The following is a 23,941-nucleotide window of genomic DNA, read 5'->3' on the forward strand; positions in this document are numbered from 1 at the left end:
TTTTGAGGAACTGCCATTCTGTTCTCCATAGTGGCTATGCCAGTTTACATTCCTACTAATAATACACATGGGTTCTAATTTCTTTACATCCTTGCCTACATTTGTTAATATTTGTCTTGTTTTGTTTTTTGGTACCAGGGATTGAACCTAGGGGTTCTTAACCACTGAGCCACATCCCCAATGCCCCCTCCCTTTTTTTTTAAATTTTGAGATAGGATCTTGCTAAGTTGCTTAGGGCCTCACTCAGTTGCTGAGGCTTACTTTGAACTTGCCATCCTCCAGCCTCAGCCTCCTGAATTGCTAGGATTATAGGCATGTGAAACCATGCTTGGCAATATTTTCTGATATTTTTAGTTATAGATATACACAATATCTTTATTTTATTTTATTTATTTGTTTGTTTGTTTGATTTTTATGTGGTGCTGAGGCTTGAATCCAGTGCCTCACATAATGCTAGGCAAGCGCTCTATCACTGAGCTCCAGCCCCATCCCTAGCCCCATTTTCTAATATTTTTGACAGTTGCCATCTTAATGGATATGAGTAAGTATTTCATTATGATTTTGTTTTCACTTCCTTAATGACAATGTTGAGCATTTTTTCATGTGTTTATTGGCTATTTTTGTATCTCTGAAGAGATGTCAGTTCATGTCCTTAGCCCATTTTTTTGGGGGGGGGGGGTTACTGGGGATTGAACTCAGGGGCACTCAACCACTGAGCCACATTCTCAGCCCTATTTTGTATTAGAGACAGAATCTGACTGTGCTGCTTAGCACCTCGGTAAATTGCTGAGGCTAGCTTTAAACTTGCAATCCTCTTGCCTCTACTTCCTAAGCTGCTGGGATTATAGTCGTGTGCACCCAGCCACTGTCCATTTTTTAATTGGGTGGTTTTGTTGTCATTGTTGGGTTGTAGAAGTTCTTTATATGTTCTGGATATCAAACCCTTATTGGATTCATAATTTGCTAATATTTTCTCCAATTCTGTAGATTGCCTTTTTACTCTCTTATTGGCATCCTTTGATGCACAAGTTTTAAATTTGTTGTAGTCCAATTTATTTATTTATTTTTTAGTTATTTCTGCTTTTGGTTTCTACAAGAAACCACTGCCAAATCCAATATCAAAAGCTTTTCCTCTAGATTTTCTTCTAGGAATTTCATAGCCTTAACACTTAAATTTGGATGTTTGATCCATTTTGAGTAAAATTTACTCTTTTATTTTATTGATTTTTTAAAAATTTTTTTGGCATTAGAGATTGAACCCGGGAGCTCCTAACCGCTGAGCCACATCTCCAGCCTTTTTTTTTTTTTTTTTTTTTTTTTTTGGTATCTGGGATTGAACTCAAAAGCACTTAACCACTGAGCACATCCCCAGTCCTTTTTCTATTTTATTTAGAGTCAAGGTCTCACCAAGTTATTGAAGCTGGCTTTGAACTCGTAATCCTCCTGCCTCAGCTTCCCAAGCCACTGGGATTATAGGCGTGCATCACTGTGCCCAGCTTTGAATAAATTTTATAGATTATATTGAGAGTCCAGTATCATTCTTTGCATGTAGATATCCAGTCCCCGTCTCCACCATCATTATCATCATTATTTTAGTACTAGGGCTTGAACCCAGGGGCACTTTATCACTGATATGTATATGCAGTTCTGACAATGAAACCCAGTACCTCACACATGCTAGGCAAATGCTCTACCACTGAGCTACAACCCCAGCCGCCTTTTTATTTTTTGTTTGTGACAGGGTCTCACTAAATTGCTGAGGGTCTCCTTAAGTTGCTGAGGCTGGCTTTGAACTTGAAATCCTTCTGCCTGGGCCTCCCAATTTGCTGGGAATTATAGGTGTGCATTACCATGCCTAGCTCCTACCATCTTTTGTGGGTCTGTATGTGGTACTAGAGATTGAACCCATGGCCTCATGCATTCTAGGCAGGTACTCTACCACTGAACCTCATCCCCAGCCCCAGCATCATTTTAAAAGGAGTTAGCTGTGTGGTTTCTGGATATCTCATAGTTAAGCACTTCATCTTGGCAGGATCTAGCAGCATGACAAAAGCTGCTTTTCAAAATGTTCTAATTCTTACTTCTAGATGGTATGGTTTTGCTCCAGATTCTGAGAGGATCTATTGTGATTCTTATAATAAGGTCAACCAAAACTCCTCATGATTCCTGTTCTAACCACAGGTACTATAAGATCTTTCAGGTCATATGACCTGAGTTGCTTGTACCAAAGTTTTGACCCAATGCAGAACCTCCTTTCTGCCCTGGCCATACTGAAAGCTCACTTTTCATGTTACTTTATACATGGGTTACTTTATACAGTATCCCAAAGTACAGAATATGTGTCTCCAAGGCCTTTCAGGCATTCCATTTCCTTCTTGATGGCAGTAGCTATAAGGTTCAATAATTTTGTCTTTTACTTTGAAGGGATTGTTCTGGCATGTGAGATCAGATCCCTAAAATCTTTACTAATGTCTTTGTCAGGTTTATCTCCAATCCTCTAGAACACACTTATCTTACTAGGGATTTCAGTGCATTTGCTATCTCTTTTCCATGCTTTCTAACTTAATATATTATCCATAGTGAAAAAAAATGTGATCTGTGGAATGACCATAACCAGATCCTTTTATACTGTACTGACAAAGATCAAAGGAGTTAACATGGCACTAGGGAAAGACTATAAAAGTATACTCTTGCCCACCTCACATGAATGTGAACTGCTTTTGGTCGTTGGAGGGATGAAAAAAATGCATTCACCTTTATCAGTGGCCACATTCCATGTACCTCAGATCACATTAATCTGCTCTAGCAAAGATACTACATCTGGCACAGTGATTGAAATTGGAAGTTACCTGGTTAGAATTTGCTATTTATTCTCCAGAATCCATACTTCTTTTGTATAAGTCATACTAATGAATGAAATGAGGGGTTGATAAGGCTCTCCTCGTTGCATTGTTTAAGTCTTTTTACCATCTTGACTGAGTATGGTGTCAAAGGCTTCTGACCCCAGAGGCCAAGAAACAAATTTGGAGGTTCTACCAACTACCAAGGATGTGCATTCTATTTATATATTTGGTAACTGGGAAAGTGTCTGTTGATTGGATCTGTGAATCTATTAGAACCACTGTAAGCTGCACCAAAATTCTATTTATCCCATGGTCCCCATATGCCTTGTGCTATGGTGATGTTTCACATTAACCAGGTATCAGTGTCACCTCAGATCATGTATACAGCAATCCCTGAAGTGCCAGGGTATTCTTTTTACCCTGGTGTAACTACTTGAATGAATGACTGCAGGCCTTGTGGTGAAGAATTAGGGGCAATCATTTACCTTGTACACTTGCTGTAGTGTCACAGGTCTTTGCCTTCTAGGAGATCCAGCCTCTTCTTCAGCTAATAGTCTGGAAAAAAGCACCCAAGGTTATGACTTCTTATGGAGCACAGCCCTTGGCCTCTTCTCCATCTTTGGTTATTTTGATTATTTAAGCTGTACCTTGTTAACTCCCCATCTATCTTGCTCTTTTTCCTAGGAACACTTTGTTCTATGAACTGTCTCCATATCACTAGCTCTGAAGTTCCTCTTTAGAGTTTGCTTCCTTGGCAGATCTGCTATCAGCTGTCTGGTATCAGTTTGGGTTCCCTGGGAAACAAATTGCACAATGAAGATTTGCTTGCAGGAAGTTTTTGGGGGAGTGCTCTAAGGAATAGCCACCTCTGAGGAAATAAGGAAAAAGCCTAATTGGACAGATGGAGAATTTCCACTGTGATTCAGTTACAGCACATCTCAGCCAACACCACACAGGGCTCCAAGGCAAGGAGATTGGGTGTTTATACTCCCTCATTGACCAGGTATTGGATGTGGGCCGTCCCTGAGGAATGGGAGGCATGAGTCAGTGAAGTAGTTCCCCTTGGCTGAGGGCAGTTCTGGAGAGATTCTACTGTAAATCATCTGTGGGCAACATTCCTGGCAGTCGGGGAATGAGCCCATCAGTACTGAAGAAAAGGATCTAGGCAGTGCACCTCTCCATCCACAAGTTACTGTCTAAGACCAGCTGAGAAATGATTTTCTATCCCTTATCTCTGACTTCCTTGATAAAAATACCTGATGTCTTAACTATAGCTGAGGTCTAGGTAAGTCTTATTTAATTTTAATTTGAGATTACTGTTTTAAAAACAAGTCAGAGGGAAGATCCTTGAAACAGAAAAGGTTACTTACTTGGGATCCATGATGTGTGCTAATTTTCTGTGACAATTGCAGAGAACTAGAAGACAAGAAAAAGATTCAGAATCTCTTGGCTCTTGTGGAAACGGACACTGGAGAAGTGACCTATTTTTATAAGGAGCCTCCCCACAAAGTAAGTAATCTTTGGGTATTGAATGGGGGTCAGTAATTCAGCCCTTGCTAAAGAAAACTTATGGAGAGTAGTTAACCAGTACAGTACCGTGTTGACCTAAGTTTGCAAAGCATTTTCCTTCAGAAACCTTGGGAAGTAGTGTTGTTTACTCCATTTCCCCATTTAGAAACCTAAAGCCATTGTAGAATGCTTGATTAGCATGCATGCATGAGGCCCTGGGTTCTATCCCCAGCATCACAAAAAAGAGAAAGAAACATAAAGCCCAGAGGGGTAGATATTTTAGATATTTTAAAGAGGAAAATGGGCAGACTGTGGAAAGAAAGTTTCAGTATTTAAGATTTTTAAAAATCTTGATTTATACTGATTAAAAATGTAATACATGGTATTTATTAAAAAAACAGTACAGAGGGCTGGGACTGGGGCACTTGGCCTGGTATGTGTGAGGCACGGGGTTCGATTCTCAGCACCACATGTAGATAATAAAGATCTATCAACAACTAAAAAAAATTAAAAAAAAAAAAACAATACAGAGATCTATCATATAAAAATGACAGTTTCCCCTAATCCTCTAACCCAGAAATGAACCATTATTAATAGTTTTGTTTGTTTGTTGTGCTGGGGATTAAACCCAGGACCTTGTGCATGTGAGGCAAGCATGCTACCAACTGAGCTATATCCCCAGCCCCCATTATTAATAGTTTAATATAGCAGGGCATGGTGGAGCACACCTGTAATTTCTACAACTCAGGAGGCTAAGCCAAGAGGATTGCAAGTTGAAGGCCAGCCAAAGCAACTTAGCAAGACCCTGTCTCAAAATATAAAGAGCTGGGGATGCAGCTTGAGTTTAAGTTCCCCTGGGTTCAATCCCCAGTACCAAAAAAAAAAAAAAAAAAAGTTTGGTATATATGCTTCCAGTTCTTTTTTCCATTTTTATAGAAATGTTTATGTGGGAGCCTGGATGGTGGCACATGCCTATAATCCCAGTGGTTTGGGAAGCTGAGGCAGGAGGATCGAAAGTTCAAAGCCAGCCTTAGCAGCTTACCGAGGTCCTAAGCAATTTAGTGAGACCTGTTTCAAAATAAAAAAATTTTTAAAAGGCTGGGATGTAGCTCAGTTTTAAAGCGTCCCTGGGTTCAAACTCCAGTACCAAAAAACAAAATTAAAAAAAAAAAAAGTATTTATATAGGACTGGACTGGAGATAGATCTCAGTGATAAAGTACTTGCCTTGCATGCAGGAGGCTCCGAGTTCTCAGCACTGCAAAAAAAAAAAAAGAAAGAAAGAAAGAAAGAAATGTTTACATGTATGTATATACTATTTACTATTTCTATTTTTTCACTTTTTTTTTCCCCCTATACTGGGGATTGAACCCAGGGATGTTTTGCCACTCAACTACAACCCCAGTTCTTTTTATTTTATTTTGAAACAGGGTCTCCCTAAGTTGCCTAACTGGCTTTGAACCTGATCTGCTGCTTTTGCCTCCCAAGTCACTGGAACCACTGTGCCCAGTTCCTTTTTTTCACTTTTCATAGGTAATTTTTCATTAGCGTTTTTACTTATATTTACATATGAATATTTCTGTAATATATAATATTTCTATTACTTTCTTTAAAGGCCCTTGTAAAAGAGCACTTTTTTTAAGCATGTTTTGTGAAATATCCCTATAATTTTATTTTTTAGTTTATATCAACACTAGGTTTTATCTAAAAAAAAACTTTGTGTTGCCTCTCACATGCATAACATCCTTATTACATAATTATTCAGTTTTGACAAATTTAATATAAAAATAGTGTGGAATCGGCAGAATTAAGGCTAAAAAGTAAAATTTCACACTTACAGGAAAGCTACTTAACCTTTTTTGGTTCTTTAGGTCAGCATTTTTCAAAACACTATTCAGGCTGCTGGTGTATGTGAACAGAATGATTCTTCAGCTCCTAAACCAGGTAACAACCATGTTATTAGAAAGTCTCATTGATGCAGAATTAAAAATCACAGCACAAATAATTTGAAATTTCTCCTACTAAACAAGTGATAATTGATGTTCATAATGATGCCTCTGGTGGTCTAAGATCTTACCGAGCTTCTTGAATCATCTAAGAATCTGCACTTTATTCAGTACATATTTTCTTTTATTCTTTGTTTTAATATTTTTTAAATTGATACATAACAATCATATATATTTATGGAGCACAGGGTGGCATTTCAGTAGTGTATATGATGTATAGTGATCAGATCAGAAAAAATGAACATATAAATCACCTATCATTTCTTAGTTTGGGGAACATTTAAAATCTTCTGCATTGGCTGTTTTGAAATATACAATTGATTGCCATCAACCATAGTTATCCCACTTTGCTTTTGAACATTAGAAATCATCCTCTGATCCAGCAATACCCCTGCATCTGTTTTCCTTTCTATATACTTCCCAGGCTCCGGCAACCTCAGTGTAATTTTTTTTTAAATACCTTTACTTTTTTATTTTTTATGTGGTGCTGAGGATCGAACCCAGGGCCTCGCACGTGCCAGGTGAGCACTCTACCTCTGAGCCACAATCCCAGCCCCCTCAGTATAATTTTCAGTGTTGCTTATTTTATTTTTAAATTTTTTATTATTTTTAGTTATGCATGACAGTAGGATGTATTTTGATATACACACATGGAATATAACTTCCCATGTTTGTGGTTGTAACTACATGATGTGGATTTACATTGGTTGTATATTCATGTAAGAACATAAGAAAGTTATGTCCAGTTCATTCTACTGTCTCTCCTTATCCCATCCTTCCTCCTTCCCTTCATTCCCCTTTGTCTAATTCAGTGAATTTCTATTCTCCCCCAACCCCACCTTATTGTGAGTTAGCATCCACATATCAGAGAGAATATTCAGCCTTTGGTTTTTTTGGAATTGGCCCATTTCACTTACCATAATAGTCTCCAGTTCCATCCATTTACTGGCAAATGCCATAATTTCATCCTTCTTTATGGCTGAGTGATCTTCCATTGTGTGTATGTACTAATGTTGCTTTTATTTGGTTGTCAATGGACCTTTATTCATTTATTTATTTATCTATCTATTTATTTATCTACAGTACTGAGAATGGAACCCAGTTCCTTGCACATGCTAGGCAAGCACTCTACCACTGAGCTACAACCCTAGCCCATAGTGTTGCTTATTTTAAAAATAACTTGGAGCTGGGGTTGCAGCTCAGTGATAGAGCACTGGCGTAGCATGCGTGAGGCACTAGGTTTAATCCTCAGCACCTCATAACAATAAAATAAAGGTATTGTGTCCATCTACAACTAAAAAAATATATAATTAAAAAATTAAAACAATAACTTTGTGTTTTGAAGATTGTTTAATATGTCATAACCAAAATATTTGAATTTAGTTTTTCTTATTCCTTATGCATTCTGATTAAGTAAGATCTCACTAAGAAAATAGACAGCTGAGCCTGGTGGTATATGCCTGTAATCCCAGCAACTTTGGAGGCTGAGGCAATTCAAGGACAGCCTCAGGAATTTAGTGAGGCCCTACGCAACTTAGTGAGACCCTGTCTTTTTTTTTTTTAAGAAAGAGTGAGAGACAGAGAATTTTTAAAATATTTATTTTTTAGTTTTCAGCGGGCACAACATCTTTGTTTGTATGTGGTGCTGAGGATCGAACCCGGGCCGCACGCATGCCAGGCGAGCGCGCTACCGCTTGAGCCACATCCCCAGCCCGAGACCCTGTCTTGAAATAAAAAATAAAAAAGGTCTGAGGATGTGGCTCAGTGGTTAAGTGCCTCTGGTTTCAATTTCTAGTACAATCAATCAGTCAATCAATAATATTAATGAACAAAATAGGGATGTAGCTCAGTGGTAGAACATGCCTGGGTTCAATCCCTAGTACCAAAAATAAAAGAAAGTAGACGCAATGCAAAGGAACATTAGTAGTTGATTCTGCTGAAAGGTAAATCTGATTATCTAGGAGAACTCCTATAGAGTTTACTTACAGAAATTCCCACTTGAAAAAATAAGCATTATAAGTATTGTGTGTTTGCCTTCCTTTCCTTCTGTCATAGGTTAAAGAAACTGAACTCCTCTGCATGGATAATGCTGAAACTTTTTCTTTTTGTAATGTTGAAAATTAAATAGCAGAAAGAAAAGTTGAGTAGTCTTGTTGATGGATATTTGTTTTCTAATTTAGATTCTAAAGAAGAAAAAAAAAGATCATCAATAAGAGAGAAGGAATATGGTTCTAAGCATTACCAAGGAGACATAGAAACACTCATCCTACAGGTAATGGATTTATTTTGGCAGACCAAGATGATTTCTGTCCACACGTTTAGCTTTGTAAAATGTTCCTTCAGTATCATGCAAGTATTTCATTTCACATGGGTTTTATTTAGGCATCGTGTGATTTTAAAAATTGAGGTTTTCCTAATTTCTAAGTGCTTATTGGCGGGTACCAGGGATTAAACTCAGGAGCACTTGACTACTGAGCCACATCCCCAGCCCTATTTCATATTTTATTTAGAGACAGGGTCTCACTGAGTTGCTCAATACCTTGCTTTTGCTGAGGCTAGCTTTGAACTCATGATCCTCCTGCCTAAGCCTCCCGAGCCTCTGGGATTACAGGCATGTGCCACTGCGCCCGGCTCTTCTAAGTGTTTATAGTTTAAAACCATTATTCTCTATTTGAACATTCTAGAAGTACTTTTCTAAACCTTCAGTTCATATTGCTAAGCTCTACCCAACAAAACCATCTTAAAGTAAGAATTCAGTTTGTGGTTGGCCTAGGAGGAACACAAGAGAATTATAGAGGGAAGTTTTTCTGTGCTGACAGATCAACATTTGCAGTTATATCCATTTATTTAGTTCATGAGTTCTAAAGTCTAGGAAAGTAATAAATCATTTTCTTGTTACCTGGTAATTATATGTCCTTTGGTGTCATCTTTTATCTTATTGCACTGAAGTTTCTATCCTTCTCCCATTGATTTAAATGACAGTTTCTACCTTTGGCCGGTATTTTCAGAATCAGAGAAGGAAATTACATTACATTCCTTTTGCTCTATTTTTTTAAATCAAAAACTCAGAGTCATTCTGTTTCTATGCATGCAGTACCTCTTAAAAGGGAGACAGTGAAAAGGCAAGATAGGGTTGGGGAAATAAAATTTTGTTGCCTTCTCTGTGTGATGTAGATATGGGCTTTAGTGTAGACAAAGAGTCTGCTCTTCTGTAGCCTAACCTCACATGAATAAAGAGATTAGAGTTGAGACTTTTCTCCTGTTTGTTTTGCTGCTGTGCTTTAGGTTTGTTTTACTTTAGCTTTCTTTATGGGAAAGGCTTTTTTTTTTTTTTTTTAGTGTTATGAACTAAGTGCACACAGGAGTGGATCCCTCACCCCTGTCGCCTGTCTAGGTGGAAGCACTGCAGGTGCAGCTAAAAGAGCAGTCCAAGTTTTCTAGAGAACAAGTCGAAGGGCTCATGGAGGACAGACGGATTCGCATCGAGGAGATACAAGTTCAGCACCAGAGAAATCAGGACAAAATTAAAGAACTAACGAAAAGGTGAATGCTCAAGAAACATGTACCTAACAGGTGTCCTGTTTTTCTGAGTAGCTTAAAAGTTAACAATTCTTGGGCTGGAGACATAACTAAGTGGTAATGTGCTTGCCTGACATGCACAAGGCCCTGGTTTTATGATCCCAGCACTCAAAAAAAGCCAACATTTCTGTACTGTAGCATCTGTACTGGGGATTGAGCCCAGAGGAGCTTTGCCACTGAGGTACATCCTCAGCCCTATTAATTTTTTACTTTGACACAGGGTCTCACTAAGTTGCTTAGGGCTTTGCTAAATTGCTAAGGCTGGCCTAGAACTTGGGATCCTCCTGCTTCAGCCTTCTAAGCCTCTGGAATTACAGATGTACACCACCAAATCCACACCCAGCTCTCTTGTTCTTTGATTTAACCATCTTTAGTCTTTTGTTTAGTTCCAGTGGCCAGATTTGTGCCATAGAGATATCCTTTGGGGGCCAAGGTTGTGGCTCAGTGGTCGAGCACTTGCCTAGCATGTGTGAGGCACTGGGTTCGATCCCTGGCACCACATAAAAATAAAATAAAGGGTAAAATAAAAGCGGGGGAGAAATTTTTAAAAATTAGGCCTGGGGTTGTGGCTCGGTGGTAGAGTACTTGCATTGCATGTGTGAGCCACTGAGTTCAATTCCCAGCACCACATAAAAAAATAAAGATATTGTGTCCATCTACAACTAAAAGTATTAAAAAAAAAAAAAAAGACATCCTTTGTTGAATATGTTTTTTTTTTGAGAGAGAATTTCTTTTAATATTTTTTTTTTTTTTAATTTTCAGCGGACACAACATCTTTGTTTGTATGTGGTGCTGAGGATCGAACCCGGGCCGCTCGCATGCTAGGCGAGCGCACTACCGCTTGAGCCACATCCCCAGCCCTGTTGAATATGTTTGAACACCTCAAATTTACCACTACTGAAACCAAACTATTTATGTCTCTCCATAAATCCTCCCTCCCCCAACCTCAAACTTACTAATTCACTCTTTTTCCCATTTAATTTCATATCATTATATCCATCTAGTTTGCCGACCTTGAAACCTCAGGATCATCCTCAACTCCCAGGTCTCTCATTTCTTAATTACAAACCATATATTTAGAAGACAACAAGTCTTCTAAATTCATTCTCTGGCTAGGCATGGTGTGTAATCCTGTAATCCCAGCTATTTGAGAGGCTGAGGCAGAAGGATTGCAAGTTCAAGGACAGCCTGGGCAATTTAGCAAGACCCTGTCTCAAAATAAAAAAGGACTGGGCTGGGGATGAAGCTCAGTGATAAAGTGCCCCTGGGTTCAATCCCCCATACCAAAAAAAAGAAAAGAAATTCTCTGCTTTTCATTTCTGTTGATTCAATTGTATTGTTTAAATTCTTGTAATAATCTAACTATTCTTCCTATCACTTTTCTCTTTGTATTTTATAACCTTCCTTATGAATTAATTCCTCTATTAGAAGTTACCAACTGCTTAAAAACATTTGAACCAGGTATAGTGGCACACAATTATAGTCCCAGTAACTCAGGAGGCTGGGGCAAGAAGATTGCAAGTTCAAGGCCAGCCTTAACAACTTTGTGAGATGCTATCGCAAAATAAAATTTTAAGAAGTGCTGGGTATTATAACTCAATGGTCGAATGCTTGTCTAGCATACACAAGGCCTTGCAGCTCAATCCCTAGTCCCATAAAAGAAAAAATAAATAAAAACCACATTTGGTAGCTCTCCCATTTACTGTGTTATAAAGCATAAATTCTTAGGGACTCCATTGTCTAACATCAAATAATCTTTGAGCTTCAACTCTTTCCCTCTTGCTTTAGTTCACATTGTGCTTCAGCCGGACTAATAACTCTTGTTTATATAGCAGGCACCTTGATAATAAGCATTGTCACTCCTTCTCTGAAGACATCCAGGCCAAATTAAGTTCTTCCTTTCCACATTCCCTTAATGATTACTGTTCCTCCATAATGACTTATCACCTCATAGTAGATTGTCTTTTGTTTCCTCAGGTCTTGATATATAGCCTGTGTCCTACCCTGTGTACACAGTAGCCACACACAAGTTGCACCTTGCCATTTCTTTTCTACATTAAACATCTTTTTAAAAAATTTTCTTCTGGGGTCTGGGGCTGTGGCTCAGTGGTAGAGCGCTTGCCTAGCATGTGTGTGGCCTGGATTCCATCCTCAGCACCATATAAAGATAAATAAATAAAGGAATTTGGTCCATCTACAACTAAAAAAAAAAAAATATTAAAAAAAAAATTTTTTTCTGTGCTTGGGATCAAACCCAGGGCTTCATACATGCTAGGCAAATACTCTTCCACTGAGCCACGACTCCAGCCCATAATTTGTAATTTGGTTTAGCATTATTTGCATATATAAGCTTGGTCAATTTTGTCCATTAGATAGATCTTTTTTTTTTTCTTTTCTTTTTTTTTTTTTTTTTTTTTTGGTAAATGGACATAATACCTTTATTTTATTTTATTTTTATGCGGACGTGGTGCTGAGGATCAAACCCAGTGCCTCACACATGCTAGGCAGGTACTCTACCACTGAGCTACAACCCCAGCCCTAGATAGATCATTCTAAGGTTATTGAATAGCCTAAAATCCTAGGTCATTAATGATTGTCCTTTGGGTGTCACTCTCAAATCATTGTATATTAACTGGACAATACTTTCCTAATTTGTAATTGAGAATATAATGTAAAATAGAATAAAATTACTCACTGAAAACAGGAGAGATCCTTGTGGTAACTGACTCAGTCTATCCCCGTGTGTTTACTTTTTTTTCTTTTTTCTCTCTGTGTACACACATATACCCTAATACATATATATATTCATCTGGTTACATTTGCTTTACTTTGTGCCTGGCACTGTGCTATCATTTTCCTCTATCTGTGTACCCTGTTAATCATAAAAAGAATTAAGTGAATATAGCAATAGGTTTTCATTGGAAAACTAGTTATTGCTGCATGGTACTTAATATTCTTGTAGGTATTTGAATCATTCAGTATAGAATTTTTCTAGGTGGTGGTGTTAAATTAATGAGTTGCTGATTTCCAGGGATTTCTGGGGACTTGTTTACTGGGGATCGAACCCAGGAGTGCTTTACCAGTGACCTACATCCAGAGTCCTTTTTATTTTTTATTTGATGTAGGATCTCAGTAGTTTGTGAGGCTGGCCTCAAACTTGTGATCTTCCTGCCTCAGCTTCCCAAGTTGCTGTGATTACTGGTGTGCACCACAATGCTGGCAGGGATATTCATTTTCAAAACTACAAACATCATTTTTGAATTTCTAAATCTTGAGAATAGTTATCAGGAATCTGTGTAGTGCCTGTATATGTCTAGTAGTTGATAGTATTCTTGCAAATCTATTCATAGTAGCATAAAAATACATTATAAATAAGGTATATACTTTGGGGAACATCCTGCAGGTTGATATTTAAAATCTAATATATATATATATATATAAACAAGTGTTGAATTATGAGACAAGGTATATATTAAAATTAATAATAAGAGAGCTGGGATTGTGGCTCAGTGGTAGAGCACTTGCCTATCATATGTGAGGCATTAGGTTCAATCCTCAGCACCACATTAAAAAAAAGTAAACTAATAAAGTTTAAAAAAGTTTTTTAAAAAAATAAGAAATGGGAAATTAAAATGGACTTAAGTATTGAGATGACTTCATAGAGAAAGTTTATAAAGGCTAATCTATGAACCTGGGAGCACGGGTAGATACATTACCCTTACCCAGTAAAATGGCATGGTGGCACACACCCATAATCCCAGCAGCTCAGGAGGATCTCAAGTTCAAAGTCAGCCTCAGCAACTTAGCCAGGCCCTACACAACTTGGCAAGACCCTCTCTCAAAATAAAAAATGAAAAGGGCTGATGATGTGGCTAAGTGGTAGAGCACCCCTGGGTTTGATCCCTGGTTAAAAAAAATAAGGTTGCCAATGATCAAAATAAGTGTGGTTTTAAGACTGCTAATATTTTACAAAATTCATATATTGTACAATAGGAAAAGAATTCCTTTTTGGAATAACCCTATATTTCAGATGTACTGTATAAGCATTTTCATGTCCATGCTTGTCCTCTCTTTCATAGTCTCCATCATACCCAAGAACTGCTCTATGAGAGCACCAAAGACTTTTTGAAATTGAGATTTGAAAACCAAACTAAAGAGAAGACATGGATGCTTGAAAAAGATCAGTTGATGTCAAAGATTAAGCAATACAGGATGCAGAATAAGAAGAAAGATGATAAAATTGGAAAAGTTATGCCAGTTTTACATGACAGTCATCATACCCAAAATGAATATATTAAGGTAATGCCCTGATACCTTAGAGAAATGTTTATTTTTCTAGAACACCACAAGAATTCAGAGAATTCCAAAGAACCTACATATTATCATATATAATCCATTCAGTCAAGGAAGCTGGGGTAGCAGCAGCCCAAAATAGCTGATCATTAACAAATGGGCTAGACTTTGTGGCTACAGCAGTACATAGGCTAGACAAGATCTGTCCATGTGGTATTTACTGGGTTTTTTTTGCAGTACTGATGATTGAACCCAAGGGCACAACCACTGAACTACATCTCCATCCCACTTTATTTTGTTTAGGTGCTGGGGATTGAACTCAGGAGTGCTTTATCACAGGGTCTTGCTAAGTTGCTGAGGGTCTCACCAAGTTGCTGAGGTTAGCCTCCAACTTGCGGTCTTCCTGCCTTAGCCTCCCAAGTCACTGGGATCACAGGTGTGTGTACCACACCAGGCTTGGTGTTTATATTTAATGAAAAAAACAAACAATAGCAAATAAGCAAGAAAATTATAGATTATAAAAAGTGATAGATATTAAGGAATAGAGAAGTATATGAAGATTTCATATAATCACTGGAAGCCCATTTCAGAAGGGGAGCACAGGGACACTCTTATGTCTGATGTTTCTGGAACTAAGCTTGCCAAGGAGACCTAGGGAAGGAGCATTCCAGGCAAAGGGAGAAGAAGTTTAAAGGCCCTCGGGTACATTCAAGGAAGAGGAAAGATATCACGGTTGTAGAAGATTAAGCAAGGAGGAAATGATAGGCAAGAAGCTTACAAGAGTGGGCAGATAGGTCATGGTAAAAAATATGAACTTAGTGCCAACTGTTGTCTTCTAAGGATTGTGTTTACGTAAGTAACATCTGATTTAAGATTTTTTTGTTTTGTTTTTGAGATAGCTTCACTATATTACCCAGGTTGACCTTGAACCCTTGGGCTTTAAGTAATCCTCCTGCCTTAGCCTCCTGAGTAGCTGGAACTACAGGTATACACTACTGCACCAAACTCTATTTTAAAGTTTTTAAAAGGTCATTTTGCTATTCAATGAAACACATATAAAAACATGTTATTATTGTTAGTTAATGTTTTTTCTTCAGAAGCGTGGCCCAAAACATATATTGTAACATTTTATTTGGGACAAATTCTGAGCTCCATTATGTGACCCCATTTGTCTTTATTTTAAAGGATTTCTTTCAAAAAGGGGCTAAAAAAGTAATCTAGAAATTGGAAGTTTGGAGCTGGGAATGTGGCTCCATGGTAGAGCAACTTGTTTAGCACGCTTAAGGTCCTTAATTCAGTCTCCATCCAAAAAAGAAAAAAGAAATTGTAAGTTTCCATATGTTCTCCAAGGTTCCTTGCCATCTTGTTCCTTAACTCATTTTGTATTTCTAGAAATCCCTTCTTTCTTTTCTTTCATTACCTAAGTGCTAATTGAATCATCTAATTTGTAGAACTTAGTATTAATGCTTTTTGTCCTTTCAATCTGAAGTCCCTAAAGGATAAGTTGGCACAAGAGAAAAAGTTGTCGAACATGTACCAAGAGCAGTGCATTGCTCTAGAAGAAGAACTTGCCAAAATTCGAGAGGAGGAGGGAGTGAGGAGAGAGATCTTCAAGGTACAAAATTCTCTGCCACTTAAAATGGAGTGGAAAGTGTAGGTGACTGGGGAATGCTTCCTTCCTCTTAAATGCCTTCCTATTCTCCATATATAGGATCGCTCTAACAAGATGAGTAAGCGTTTACAGATAATGACAAAACGCTATGAGGCCTTAGAGCACAGACGTATGTTGGAAGTAGAAGGCTTTAAGACAGATATCAAGGTTCTCCGACAGAGACTGAAAGACTTGGAGCAAATGCTCTATAAGGTAATCTCTGGTCCTGAATTACCACAAAAGAGAAAGGGTAGAAGTGTGGGAACATGATCATGAGGGCTCCATTGTAGCTCAGTGGTAGGGCAAGTGCTTAGCTTCCACAAGGCCCTGGGTTCAATCCTCAGCACCACAAAAAAAAAAAAAAGATATGCCATTTCCCTGCTGGTAGACACTAGGATCACCACCCTTCTAGTCTCCCTGAAAATCAGTTCAACAAGTACACACTACAGAGAAAACCAAAATAGACTGAAATAATTGAATGAATGTATCATTAATACTTCTATCTAAACAAAACTTAGAAATTGTCATCCCTGGTGCCAGGTACGGTGGTACACGCCGTAATCCCAGCAGCTCAGGAGGCTGAGGCAGGAGAATCCTGAGTTTAAAGCCAGCAGCAGCAAGGTGCTAAACAACTCAGTGAGACCCTGTCTCTAAATAAAATACAAAATAGGGCTGGAGGTGTGGCTCAGTGGTTAAGTGCCCCTGAGTTCAATCCCCAGTACCCCCCCCCCGAAAAAAAAAAAGAAACAAACAAAAGAAATTGTCATCCCTCCCAATTCATGAAGTAAATTTAAAGAATTATGTCTGTTGGACAAATGGGAAAAGTGAGTAATTAATAAAGTAATTTTCCCAGACAGACAGACAGCTTTTTAGAAGCCAAGTTGCATCAAGAGCCTTCTTAGAGATTTAACTAGTCATTCATATATCCAAAATGATAACTATGTTCTGAACAAGGTTAATAATAAAAAAAAAAGAGGAGGTATTTCCTCTTATTCTTTAGCAGATTTACCAATAATGTTGTTTATATAGATCTCTTCTTTTTACCCATTTTTGTTTATTGCACTCTTTTTTCGAGGCTTCTCTACTGTTGTATGGGAAATAATCTCTTGCCTTTAATGAAAAACTAAGAATTGAATTTATTCTGTGTACTAAATATCCCATAAAAAGATGCCATTCAGCACAGTCTGCTCTTTTTGAAATCTCTTCCCTGTCTTATGCCATAATTGTTTCTTCTTTTTTCAAATCTTTAGGCAACAATTAATACCCGGGCAAACCAGGACCTTGCCATTCTGTGTGAGGTCCGGGACAGCAATAGACGGGCACACAAGATACAAGGAGAACTGAAGAACATCAAATCCAAAGTGTTCGGTCTAGAGAATGAACTTAGGCTCTGTTGATGTCTACTTTCAGAGGCGGTCAGTTTCCTGAAATCTAGGAAAAGGTTATCTGCTCCCAAAAAGACTTACAGTTGGCGCTGGGGATGTGGCTCAAGCAGTAGCGCACTCGCCTGGCATGCGTGCGGCCCGGGTTCGATCCTCAGCACCACATACAAACAAAGATGTTGTGTCCACCGAGAACTAAAAAAAATTAAAAATATTAAAAATTCTCTCTCTCTCTCTCTCCCCCCTCTCTTTAAAAAAAAAAAAAAAAAAAGACAGTTGACTGGAGTATCCGTTTTTATAAAGACAAAGAGAAGAATCAAAGTGAGCACTAAAAAGCTTATCTTGTATACTAAGCCTTATTCGTAATTTTCACTCTCCTGTTAACCTTTTGAGGAGTCTGGATTATAGCCTGAATTACTCTGCGGCTTTCCTACATTATTTCTCCTGTTTGTTTTAACAGGTTTTGTTTTTTAAAACAAAAATGAAAATTTAGGAGAAAGTGTTTTTTGCTAAGAACTTGGCTGAGTGTCATTAGGAAGAACACTTTCTAAAGGAATAAAGACATTCATTAAAGTTGCCTTCCTCCTATGCAGAGAAAGCTGCAGCACTTGGCAAATTTGCACTACTCAGGTATGGAACTTTGGAATTCTTCCATCATGAGCATCTCCTGAATTACCACCAGAGGGCAGTAGAGACCCTACTCCTAGGCAAATGATTCTAGAAAAATAGAGGTGCCACTTTGGCAAGAGTGAGATTGAAATGATCCTTAAGTTTGACATTGTATCAATAACATGTTTTTTAAATAATGTATATATTTCAAATTAACTATTTTCAATAAAATAAGTAATCAAAAATATTTGAGTTTTCTATATGTCTTGTTAAAACCATGTTTATATTTTGTTAATGTCTCATTTATCTCAAAAGTGCTTTCTTGTTCCCTGGCCTCTGCAGTTTTGTACAAGTTTTTCCAAATTAAATCTCTTGATCATCTGGTATTGGAGGTAGTAAGAATAATACAAGGGCAATGACACTAAAACTTTCTTTTTTTTTTTTTTTGTACTGAGTATTGAATTCAGGGATGCTTAACCACTGAGCCACATCCCAGCCCTTTTTTTGCTTAGGGCCTTACTTAGTTGCTGAGGCTGACTTTTGTTGTGATCCTCTTGCTTCAGTCTTCCAAGCTGCTGAGATTATAGGCATGCACCATTGTGCCCAGCAACTTTACCCATTTTTAGCTAAATTACTGTGTACTTTAATACAAGGGTGAATTTTATGGTATGTGAGTTATATGTCAGGTTTTTTTGTTGTTGGGTTCCAGGGATTGAACTCAGCCTTATTTTGTATTATTTAAGACAAGGTCTCACTGAGTTGCTAAGCACCTCACCATTGCTGAGGCTGGCTTTGAACTTGGGATCCTCCTGTCTCAGCCTCTGGAGCTGATGGTATTATATGTTAGTTTTTAAAAATACGTATACGTGAATTACTCAGTCTGGTGCCTAGCATATAGTATATTCAATTGTAGTTAAATATTATCAATATTTTGGCTTTAATTTCTACCAGTTGTTTACCATTGTCATTTAGGTTCCAAGATGTAGTAAATACCATTCATTCCTTCATTCAAAATCTTAAGCCAGACATGGTGGTGTACACCTATAATCCCTGTCTCAAAATTAAAAAGCTCATTGGTAAAACACGCTTTGGTTAAATCCCCAGTACCAGAGAAAATAAAAATAATTATTATGGTATTAGAAATGTGCTGGTTCTTCTGTATAAAAACCCCAAAGCTGGGGCTGGGGATGTGGCTCAAGCGGTAGCACGCTCGCCTGGCATGCGTGCAGCCCGGGTTCAATCCTCAGCACCACATTCAAACAAAGATGCTGTGTCCGCTGAAAACTAAAAAATAAATATTAAAATTCTCTCTCTCTCTCTTAAAAAAAAAAAACTAAAACTGGGCATGGTGGCACATGCATATGTCTATAAGGCTAGCTCAGCAACTTAGCAAGACCCCATCTCAAAATTTTAAAAAGGGTTGGGGATGTAGCTCAGTGGTAAAGCACCATTAGGTTAAATCCCTAGTACAAAAAATAAATAAAAACACTGAAACAGTCTTTGTTCTCCAATGGTTGGTGATGATGGTAAAAAGAAAAAACTCAAGTTAGTAATGAATGAAAAGTAGTGCCATAGGTGCATAGGATAGAAGCAGCAGAGAATATGACTCAAGGAGGTATCTTTGAGCAGAATCTTTCCATTTTTTGTTTGTTTTGTTTGCTTTGTTGTTGCTGCTGTTGTTTTGGTACTGGGGTTTGAACACAGGGGCACTGAGCTAATAGTCCTTTTTATTTTTTATTTTGAAACAGGGTCTCCCTGTTGCTGAGGCTGACCTCAGATTTACAATCCTTGGCCTCAGCCTCCTAAGCTGCTGGGATTTCAGGTGTGTGTGACCATGCCTGGCTCAAGCAGAATCATAAAAGTGAATTCAAGGCCAGGCGTGATGGTTCACACCTGTAATTGCAGTGGTTCAGGTGGCTGAAACAGGATCACGAGTTCAAAGCCTTAGCAATTTAGCAAGGCCCTAAGCAACTCAGCAAGACCCTGTCTCAAAATATTTTTTTAAAAAGGCTGTGGATGTGGCTCAGTGGTTAAGTGCCTTGGTACCAAAAGTGGGGGAAAAGGATCATAAGTTCAAAGCCAGCCTCAGCAACTAAGTGAGGTTCTAAACCTACCCCTTTCTCAAAAAATAAAAAGGACTGGGGATGTGACTCAGTGGTTAAGCACCCCTGAGTTTAATCCCTGGTACCAAATAAAAAAAGTAAATTCAAGCTAGGATATGGTGGTGCACCCTGTAACCCAAACTACTTGGGAAGCCGAGGCAGAGGATCATAAGTTCGAGGCAATTTAGGGAGACCATGTATCAGAATTAATAATAGAATGGGGTTGTAGCCCATTAGAACACTCCTGGATTCAATCTCCAGTACCAGGGGGGAAAAGGAAGTGAATTCAGAATCAATCTGGGCATTCTAGGTAGAGGAGAAATAACATGCAAAAGCAAAAAAGAACAGAGTAGGGAATTGCAAGAACAGGAGACAGTATGCAATGTACATTAGAAGTTGTATGAAATTTCAATAAATACAATTATGCAATTCTTAAATTCAAGACTTTTGCATCAATTGAAAACATTTGGGTTTACTTTAAAATGGGGCGAGGAGCCAGGCATGGTGGTATGTGCCTCTAGTACCTACTACTCCAAGACTGAGATGGGAGAATGGCTTGAGCCCAAGAGTTTGTGGCTGGCCTGTGCAACATAGCAAGACCCCATCTCAGAAAACAAAACTGCAAAAAAAAAAAAAAAAAAAGCGGGGGGGGGGGGGCGGGGAATAACCAAAATTTGAAACAGCTGGTGGTAACAATCCACATGTAAAAAGAAAATTGGAAATACAAACTCACTTTCTTAAAAATTAGGGATGGACGAGAAGCATCATGCAATAATAAATCTGTGAGATGTTTATTTCCTAGGAATTCTTTCTACTGCAGACCAGAGTAATGTGTAATCACTACCAGGATTTATTGCTGTATCTATAGGAACAATGAAAAAGATGGTACAAAAGATCTGAAAGCAGCCATCAGTGTCATCTGCTTTGCCTTTTAAAATTTCTCTTTTAGCCTATATACATGAGTAACTTAGCAATGTCACCTTTTTATCCATAAAATGTATGTGATTTTTCACAACATAAAATAGCCTCTGGCTGTTATTTTGGGTCCAGTCTTGTGATTCTCACTGCCTCTCCACCCACACCACACTACTTGGGCTACCAAGATTTACTGTAATATTTGCAACGCAGCAGATTGTACTGTTACCACTCACTGCATACAGGATCAGAGAGAAGATGGCTACTGTCTTTATCCAAGAGAGAAATTCAAGGGTAAACTAAAGAAAGACATTGAGAATAGAGAGGAAGGGACAGATTTGAGAAATAAAAGAATAGAAATGGGCTCTTTGTGATAGATGAGATGTGAGGGTTAGGGGAAAAGATACTTTCTGATACCAAAGCCTTTGTGTTGGGGCTGGGGATGTGGCTCAAGCCGTGGCGCGCTCACCTGGCATGAGTGCGGCCCGGGTTCGATCCTCAGCACCACATACCAACAAAGATGTTGTGTCCGCCGAGAACTAAGAAATAAATATTAAAAATTCTCTCTCTCTCTCTCTCTCCTCTCTCACTCTCTCTAAAAAAAAAAAAAAAAAAAAAAAAGCCTTTGTGTTTTGTTTGTTTTGGTTTAGTTTTTGTTGATGTTTTAACTTCCCTGGGGATTGAACCCAGGAGGACCTCTGGGGATCCTAGGCAAGTCCTCTGCCAACTAAGCTACATCCCCAGCCTTTTTTTTTTTTTAACTCCAAAGTTTCCAGTTTGGAGAACCATGTTATAGTAACAGCATTAACTGAGATTCAGTGTGTGTGAGAGCTAGGCGTGGTGGCACACACCTGTAATCCCAGCGGCTCAGGAGGCTGAGACAGGAGAATCTTGAGTTCAAAGCCAGCCTCAGCAAAAAATTAGGCATTAAGAAATTCAGTGAGACCCTGTCTCTAAATAAAATATGAATTAGGGCTGGGGATGTTGCTCAGTGATCAAGTGCCCCTGAGTTTAATCCCTGGTAACCATCCCCACCAAAAAAAAAAAAAAAAAAAAAAAAAAAAAAAATCAGTGTGTATGAGAACAAGTAGATTTCCAACAAATTTGGGAATATGGATATGGGAGTCAGGAGAAAAGTTAGGAATATAGAGATTTCAAATTATTAACATATAAAAGATAACTGATTACTGTGGATAAGATTAGAGATGGAAAGCACATATAGAACAAGAAAATAAGAGAACCAAAGTGGAGAAAACTAATGGTTGGAGGAGGGGTAGCTAGTATTGTCTGAACAACAATAAGAAAAAAGTGTTCTGGAACCTAGGGGAATGTGAATTCAAAAAGTAAGAGGTTAAATTGTGTGTGCCGACATCAGTTGCATATAAATTTCTAATCATTTAAAAAAAAAAAAGAGGTTGAGACAATTGTCAAATACTGTAGAGAAATAAGGTAAATTAGGATCGGGGATTTGACAATTCAGTAGCAAGTGAATTTAGAGGGATTTCAGGTACTTGTGGGTGGAAGTTGGCCTATATTAAATTGAGGAATGAGGCAAGATGAGAAGTACCTTTAGACCTGTAGAAACCGCCGTGTTGTATTACATATTTTTTTGTTTTTTGTCCATGATTCCTGGCTCATTAACTTCTTCCAAAAGTGGGTCATAAAAATCCTTATCTTCCCCTGCTGTTCTATCTTAGATCTGGTCACAAAGAAATTCTCCAACCCACCCTTCCCTGATAGTCATTCCAGAGGAATCCTATGCCATATCCTGGCGAGAAGCCAAGAAGAATTTGAATAGGCCCTTGCTGGCTTTCCCCACCTAGTCTACTAGCAGTAGCAATCACGCCTATGCAATGAAGTCTCCCACCACCACCACCAAAAAAGAAAAAAGAAAGAAAAACTAAAAAGATAGGGTTCTGAGCATATCCACACAGCTGAACACGTGGAAGCTTGCAGGAAGGCTGATGAGAATTCATCCATATGCTGGGAAGGTGGTGCACCCTAACTCCATAGAGATGAGAGCTCCCAAACTCAGCCTGTGCGTGGGACCCTTTCAGACCTTGCTCTGTATATCTCCATCTGGTTGCTTATTTGTATCCTTTAAAATATCTTTTATAGTAAACCATTAAATGTAAGCAGAGTGCTTTCCTGAGTTCTGTAAGCCACTCTAGCAAGCAAATCAAACAAGAGGAGGGGGTCTTGGGAACCCCAGTCTATAATCAATTTCCAGAAGCCCAGACTTGCAACTGGGTCAGAAGTGGGGGCAGTCTTGGGGATCAAACCCTCAACCTGTGTGGTCTGACATAGTGTCTAAGCAGATAGTGTTAGAAATGAATTATAGGACACCCAACTGGTGTCTGCTGCAGCATTCATTGCTTACTTGCTGGTAGGGAGAAATCCTTGTCACCTTTGAGGTTGCAAACGTCTTCTATGTTGAATGTGAAAGCAGAGGAAACACAACATACTTTGTTTTTGCTTCACACACATTTGGTGTCAAGAGTGGGGGTTGTTATCCGCCCTGGTTCACAGAAGCATGTGGTTTGGGAAGAGAAAGTATGATGGAGTGGGAGATGAGAAAACTTTGATCTCTGGGTGGCTACCTAGTCACCCATGATGTGAAATCATAACTGTATTGTTCAGTTACTTAAGGTAAAAGTTATCAACGGAATTTAGAGATGGTGATAGACCTAACCCCAAGGAATTGTCTCATTGGCTATGAAAGGAAATGCAAAATAACAAGAGGCACGCTACACTCACAATCCCTTGGTTATGGCCTTTGGTAATGACTAAAATGAAAGTGAAAAAGAGCCATGTGAGCAGGGCACCATGGTGCATACCTACAATCCCAGCGGCTCAGGAAGCTGAGGCAGGGGGGTCACAAGTTCTAGAGCAGCCCAGCCTCGCCTAAATTTAGCGAGGTCTTCAGTAATGTAGTAAGACCCTGTCTCAAATTTAAAAATGCTGGGGATTCTGGGTTCAACCTCAGTATTAAAATAAAAAAGTGGTTTTAAATGCTGCAGAGTAGAAGAACATATTTGGGTTGACTGTTGCTCA

At 38.5% G+C, this 23,941-nt stretch overlaps 1 protein-coding gene across 5 annotated transcripts in view; it reads left to right on the forward strand.

Moving 5' to 3' along the window:
• The window catches only part of CCDC77 (coiled-coil domain containing 77), a 51,324-nt gene extending 33,490 nt beyond the window's left edge, over window positions 1-17,834 (forward strand). For 4 of the 5 annotated variants that reach the window (XM_081309801.1, XM_081309804.1, XM_081309800.1 and 1 more), the window contains 8 exons: window positions 4,256-4,352; window positions 6,222-6,294; window positions 8,537-8,628; window positions 9,751-9,899; window positions 14,015-14,234; window positions 15,718-15,843; window positions 15,940-16,092; window positions 17,130-17,467. In XM_081309801.1, the coding sequence (XP_081165927.1) occupies window positions 4,256-4,352; window positions 6,222-6,294; window positions 8,537-8,628; window positions 9,751-9,899; window positions 14,015-14,234; window positions 15,718-15,843; window positions 15,940-16,092; window positions 17,130-17,276 (1,057 nt within the window). In that variant the 3' untranslated portion in view covers window positions 17,277-17,467. Of the gene's footprint in view, window positions 1-4,255; window positions 4,353-6,221; window positions 6,295-8,536; window positions 8,629-9,750; window positions 9,900-14,014; window positions 14,235-15,717; window positions 15,844-15,939; window positions 16,093-17,129; window positions 17,468-17,533 lie in introns of those variants that run through there. The other variant, XM_081309803.1, reaches the window with a different exon arrangement.
• Window positions 17,835-23,941: the final 6,107 nt, after the last annotated feature.

The sequence above is a fragment of the Spermophilus citellus genome, assembly GCF_964194105.1.
Source record: "Spermophilus citellus genome assembly, chromosome: 10".
Taxonomy (NCBI): Eukaryota; Metazoa; Chordata; class Mammalia; order Rodentia; family Sciuridae; genus Spermophilus; species Spermophilus citellus.